The following is a 6,913-nucleotide window of genomic DNA, read 5'->3' as shown; positions in this document are numbered from 1 at the left end:
TCCTCCCCCTCTGCTCTGCCATGGTGAGGCCACATCTGGAGTACTGTGTCCACTTCTGGGCTCCTCAGTTCAAGAGGGACAGGGATCTTCTAGAGAGAGTCCAGAGGAGGCCACAGATGATGAGGGGCCTGGAGCACCTCCCATATGAGGGGAGGCTGAGAGAGCTGGGACTCTTCAGCCTGCAGAAGAGAAGACTGAGAGGGGATCTGATCAATGTCTATAAATATCTGAAGTGTGGGGGCCAAATGGATGGGGCCAGGCTTTTTTCAGTAGTACCCAGTGACAGGACAAGGGGCAAAAACCAGAACAGCAAAAGTTCCAGACAAACTTAAGGAAAAACTTCTTTATTGTGAGGGTGACAGAGCACTGGAACAGGCTGCCCAGAGAGGTTGTGGAGTCTCCTTCTCTGGAGATGTTCAAAACCCGCCTGGACACTTTCCTGTGCAACCTGCTGTAGGGAACTTGCTTTGGCAGGGAGGTTGGACTAGATGATCTCCTGAGGTCCCTTCCAACCCCCACCATTCTGTGATTCTGTGTGATTCTGTGATTCACTTGCAGTATTGGGCAAACTAAGCACCGAACAGAAGACACCCAAGTGGGTTTCACGTTAGTGTAGGCAGAGCTTTCATATACCAGATTTTTCTGTGCAAGTTATGATTAAATGCAGCATATCAGACAGAACACTTGTATACTAAAGAATGACCCAAGATCATGAGAAGTTTTACAAGAAGTAAGAACTGCAACTAGTTAACCTTCATGTCATGCAAGCTCTCTGCTTTGAAAGTCATATTTTCAAAGATACTACGAGTGATATAGATCAATTCAAACTGAATTTCAAAACAAGTTAGTGTGAAATTTTAAAGAGACTAATGAACAGGGGACCTGCTCTGACATCTGTTACTAAACTCACAGTCACTGGGTAAGAGAGGAGAGAAGGGAGAGAAAGGAGACCTAATCAATAATACTCCTTGTAAGATACCTTTACCTCTGTGATGGGGGATTTAGGATTCATATTCCTAGCTGCTGCAATCTCCTGCAGTTGATTCACAAGTTCAGTGATTGACAATCTCTCCTCTGGGTTCACCTTCAAAGTGGAGCCTAAAAAAGGAGATTCAGACAACATAACGGAAAGCTTTCAGAGCTTTTCTCCCAGCAGAGATTAGTAGTTTCTTCACTGCACTCCAGTGCAACAAGCAACCAAACTCATGAACATAGTGGAGCAACTGCTAAATCCACATCCAAGTATCACTGTCGTAACAAGTACCCATGACAGAACACCATTTGTGGTTAAGAATATTTCAAAGAATATATTTTAGGGCCAGTTTATGAATAACCTCAGAAGTAACTTTAAATCTAATAGTATTGGAGTTGGAGACATACTTCTGACATTGTAATTAAAGTTTCCAGTAACCAATTTGAAATTTAAAGAAACAGAATTTCTAAAGCAAGTTCAAAGACACCAAATGAAAACACTAGTAGTTCCTTTGGACTAAATCTGATCCTAAGCAAGTCAAGCAACAACACTAAAAAACAAAGTTTCACTTAAAATTTCCAAGTTTTTTTGATAATGGATTAAAATTTTTAATAAAACAAAAAGTTGTTGGAGTTAATTTCTTTTACCATCACGTCACTAATATTTAATTACCAGTAACATAACGCTGTCATCCATAAAGACATCAAATTAAGTAACACTGTAAACTTACGAATGAGATCGTGAAACACAGAATAGCAGGTGTCATTTTGTGGGATGACATATTTCCCATTGACTATGCGAAGTTTAGCTCCATCTTCAAATGGATGTTGCCTGAAGCACAGCAAGTACAGGATACAGCCCAGAGCCTACACAGAGATAAAGGCAGAAATATTTCATAGAATAATGGAATCATTTAGGCTGGAAAAAACCTTTAAGACTGAGTCAACAGCACACCTAACACTGTCAAGTCCACCACTTGATGTTCGTCTGAGGACCAAACACTTAGTGAAATACTCAATTTTTTGGCATGTTGGTTATAGAGCTCTAGGCTGCAACACTGCCACTAAGTATGTTTGTGGCTTTTTTTCTCCTTTCGTGGAATTTTTCAGATTCAGGGATTCTCCTACTCTTGTCTTTTTAAAAATCATTACAACAAATCCATTTCATTAATTTCACAGTATACAAAAATGAGTTGTCTTGCAACAATGAAGATGTTCAAGAACAGTTTTTTCTTACAACAAGGCTCAGAGGTTTTATTTTGTATCTTCATCCTGTGCTTCAAAAAGACTCATTTAACTGTGGGGATAGAATTTGGTCCTTTGTATTTCTAACTCAGGCATACGCTGTTATGCAATGCACCAGCTAGGTAAGCATTTGAGTGTTAATCAATTTATTTAAATAACACTAGGGAGGCACATCATCATCTCTAAAACACTTGTAAACTAAAGATTTGAAGAGAATAAGCCTGAAATTACAGTCATTTTATTTCCTACAATTAGAAGGTTATTCAATTCTTAAAACAAGTGACATTTAAGACAATTTTCAGACAGGTTTACTTAAGCCTCCAAAATCACAAAACTGGGACTATCACATCCTGGGAACTTTCAAGTTCCTTGGTGTGCCCAAACCTGAGACCTGTGCAACCTGACAAGGGAACAATCACCAAAGCCAGAAGTCAGTTTTGAATTCTAATCTCTGAATAGTCCAGATGTTACGTCAGAAAATAACATTAATTCAGAAAAAATGGAACTACGGGTGTTTAGTTTAGCGTTTATTTTCTGAAGATTTCTAGACTTAGTTTGGAAAGACACAGAAAGCAGTTCCCCAAGTCCAAGAACCTCTGATCTTACAATCCAAATCTTAGCACATTCCCATTGTGTAGTCTGTGGTTGATAACTAATGTTTCATCTATGCTGCTGTTCTAAGCAAGACCTTTCTATCTCCTTTATACTTTTAAGCTCACACAGTTACAAGCACACAGACAACAACCATGAGTGTTACTCACCCTACCTGCTTTCTTGGGAAAAATGTTTTGTTTATCCTAACCACAAACTACAAGATCATGCTTCCTGAGACAGTGCTGTATACTACTGCCAAATACTTTGCATGTTTTCATTAAAGCCAGAGTGTAAAGGGAAAAAAAAACCAACAACAAAACAAACATGTTCCAACAAAGGCATGGTAAGCAGGGCAAATATTCCAAAGACACAGCAAGAGAGAACCACCATGTTAATACTAATGGACATAGAGTTATTCTAAACAAAAAATAAATTGCAACTGCCTTTTGTTAAATGCCTTTCTAGGTCTGTGTTTAACTAGAAGTAATCTTGGCTCAGACTGCTAGTATTTAATGAATGTGAAGAGATGAAATGCTCAGAAGAATGTATTTTTCTTGGTATTTTTTCACATGCCAGAAGGAAGTTGCCAACAGCTGTACAAGCTGAGCAACAGATTCCACAGTATCTTGTAACTAATTTAAGAAACTGAATGAAGTTCTGAGATTCCAAATAAAAACTTTAAAAGCACTAGTAATACATTTTCTCAATTTGCCTTTTGACACACTGCAAATACAGAAAATAGTTGAAGAGAATGACATCCGCCACTGTAAAAAACATTCAATAACCTATGTCCCTAAGCACAAAGTCAATGGGCAGTACCTCAGTACTATTACAGTATGATACAACTGAAAAAGAGACAACTGAGGGTTAATATTTGCCTTTAATTCTGGCTACAGATTTTTTGATGAATGTTATAGAATCATAGAATGGTTTGGGTTGGAAGGAACCTTAAAGATAATCTGGTTACAACCCCCCTGTCATCAGCAGGGACACCCCCTGCTAGACCAGGTTGCTCAAAGCCTCACCCAACCTGGCCTTCAACACTTCCAGGGAGAGGTCATCCACAGCTTCTCTGGACAACCTGTTCCAGTGTCTGACCACCCTCACAGGAAAGAATTTCTTCCTAATATCTCATCTAAACCTCCCCTCTTTCAGCTTAAAGCCATTTCCCCTTGTTCTGTCACTACCTGTCCTTGTAAAAAGTCCCTCCCCAGCTTTCCTGTAGCCCCTTCAGGTACTGGAAGGCCGCTATAAGATCTCCCCGGAGCCTTCTCTTCTCCAGCCTGAACAGCCCCAACTCTCTCAGCCTGTCCTCGTAGGAGAGGTGCTCCAGCCCTCGGATCATCCTGGTGGCTTCCTCTGGACTTGTTGTAGCTGCTCCATGTCTCTCTTGTGATAGGGGCTCCAGAACTGGACTCAGTACTCCAGGTGGGGCCTTACGAGAGCGGAGTAGAGAGGGAGAATCACCTCCCTCGACCTGCTGGACACGCTTCTCTTGATGCAGCCCAGGATACGGTTATTGGCCTTCTGGGCTGCAAGCGCACAGTGCCGGCTCATTTTGAGGTTCTTGTCTGCCAGTACCCCCAAGTCCTTCTCCTCAGGACTGCTCTCAATGCATTCTCTACCCAGCCTGCACCGACCCAGGTGCAGGACCTTGCACTTGGCCTTGGTGAACTTCATGAGGTTAGCACAGGCCCACCTCTCAAGGGATCTTCCCTCCAGCACACTGACTGAACCGCACAGCTTGGTGTGGTCGGCAAACTTGCTAAGGGTGCACTCAATCCCACTGTCCATATCACTGACAAAGATGTTTAACAGCACCAGTCCCAATATCGGCCCCTGAGGGACACCACTCGTCACCAGTCTCCACTTAGATATCAAGCCATTGTCTGCAACTCTGAGTGCAGCCATCCAGCCAATTCCTTATCCACCAAGTGGTCCATCCATCTAGTCCATGCCTCTCCAACTTAAGAGACAAGGATGTCATGTGGGACAGTGTCAAGTGCCTTGCACAAGGCATGTTAACAGTTAACATCCTTTCTATACAAGCCATGAATGACATCTGCATTGTTCTCATCCTTGCTATCTGTCAGTATTTCATCTAGATGCAATACCTAGACATAACCATTTTTAACACAGCATTAGGCTGTCCCAGGATTACATGTACTGCACAGCATGAAAGGCAAGAATTTGAATCTAAGGACTTTATTCTGGTTGTATGGTGGCAAGCTCAAACTAGGCAACACTTCTACTGAATGTCCAAAAAGTTCAGAATTGCCTCTCGGTAGAAATTAAGCTAGATCTGGGATAACACCTCAAGTACTACATCTCATTCTTTTAATATTTAGATACACAGTTCATACTATTTAAGTTTATTTTGACATAAGACAGTCTACTCTATGTTTATTTTGGTGCTTTTATTTATTTCATCAACAAATTAACATGAAGACTGCAAAATCAATTTCAATACATCATAAGCAGCCTAAACAAGAGAAAAATTTCTTACCCAAATGTCCTGTTTTTCACCAATTGGAAAATTTGAATACAAATCTATCATTTCTGGTGTCCTGTACATTGGCGTTGTATTCCTTGTGATCTGCAGAAGACAGAATTTCTTGAAAAAAAAAAACCTTGAATCAATAAGCTCTAACAGCATTCAACCATGGAAACAGCTCTCCATGTAGAATGAATAGCATTCTCACTTTGAAAATTAATTTCGGAAATGCTTGTCAAGGCACAAGCCATCAGTCGAATCCTGCAATAGTTACAACAGCTTTGATACAAGGCCAAATAAAGTTGCTAGTACTCAAATAAGTAATATTGTGGCATTCAAGAGTCCTTCCAAACTGCAAAGCATATGCAATAAAATCACTCTTCTACATGAGGCAAAAACAGGTATGACAACAAATCAGAAAATCAGCAATAACCCAAGAAGTGAATTCATGCTCCAGTGTGTAGTTCTCACTTTATCGCACTTAATGACAGTGCAGACACATCCGAAGAGTCAAGCTATGTTCACAAGGATCTCTGAAAAAACCTTTTCTATGATCTTTTTGCATAGACCTAATAAAAGACAGCAGTACATCATCATCTTTTCTGCTCCAGAAACCAATCGATTGCTCTCCAAGAATGCTGGATTTCAAAGAAGGGGGAGTTTATAGACTCATGATATCAGACCCTGCATACATTAAGTGTCACTATATTTCTTCATACTTAAAAGTCTGAATCCAGTTGATGTATTAAATTCATCAGCATTACTCTTAACTCTAAACTGAGAACAAATGCACTTTGTAAAAACACACTGCATGCTTAACACCATCGCTGTAATCCTAAAGGCACTACAATTAAAATTCAGCTGAGCAGACTTGCTGTTTCTTTATATATCATTCAACTGAGAAAAACAGATGAGAAGGTGGGAATCACTTTGGCATAACAAACATTTGACATCCCGTTAAGAGCACAATTAGAAGAAAGTCTAGTAATCACTTCTATTTTCACACTGGATTGCAGAATGGACACTGCTCAAATGGAAGTTGTGTTTGTATATGCAGCTGCAGAACACAAGCTATGATTACAACTGTAGACAGCGTTTGAACTCTGGCAACAAAAATACAAAACCAAAGCTTTACGAACAATGCTACAACTGCAACAATCTCCAGTTGTCTTAGAAGTCCCATGAATCTATAACAGATTAACAGTAAGTTAAATGAATCCACTGTTGATATTACGATTAATCACATTAAAATAGTCTCACCTCTTCTTCAACCAGTGCTCTTTTCTGTGCAGACCAGTTGTAGTCAGGATAGTAAGCTATAGTTGTAGCACTACCGAAGTCACAAAGTTTAATCGTCCCCTGGTTACTAATAAGCAAGTTCTCCACCTTCAGAAAGAATCATAATAATAAAGATTTATTTTTCTGTACACTAATGCACATGCTTTTAAACATAAACTTGCTTGTGCACATATATAAAAACACTCACTTTATCCCAGAATGTTGTTTACAGGAGCACAAAGATTTCAGACAGTACTGTAGATGTATACGTTAGCAATACAGCAATTTTTTAAAAGGAAGCACCAAAACCACAATGACCAGGAAACATTC

At 39.9% G+C, this 6,913-nt stretch overlaps 1 protein-coding gene across 1 annotated transcript in view; it reads right to left on the bottom strand.

The window, feature by feature from the left end:
* Positions 1-985: 985 nt before the first annotated feature.
* Positions 986-6,913, bottom strand: part of LOC104528362 (cyclin-G-associated kinase-like) — a gene marked incomplete at both ends in the record, with an annotated part of 13,266 nt that continues 7,338 nt past the window's right edge. Inside the window, 4 exons of the mRNA XM_010172378.1 lie at positions 986-1,098; positions 1,704-1,839; positions 5,318-5,407; positions 6,566-6,691. Coding sequence (XP_010170680.1) covers positions 986-1,098; positions 1,704-1,839; positions 5,318-5,407; positions 6,566-6,691 — 465 coding nt within the window. The remainder of the gene's footprint in view (positions 1,099-1,703; positions 1,840-5,317; positions 5,408-6,565; positions 6,692-6,913) is intronic.

This window comes from Antrostomus carolinensis, unplaced genomic scaffold (assembly GCF_000700745.2).
Source record: "Antrostomus carolinensis isolate BGI_N321 unplaced genomic scaffold, ASM70074v2 scaffold11640, whole genome shotgun sequence".
Lineage (NCBI taxonomy): Eukaryota > Metazoa > Chordata > Aves > Caprimulgiformes > Caprimulgidae > Antrostomus > Antrostomus carolinensis.
Note: the sequence above shows the minus strand (reverse complement) of the source record. Positions and strands in the feature narration are given on the sequence as shown.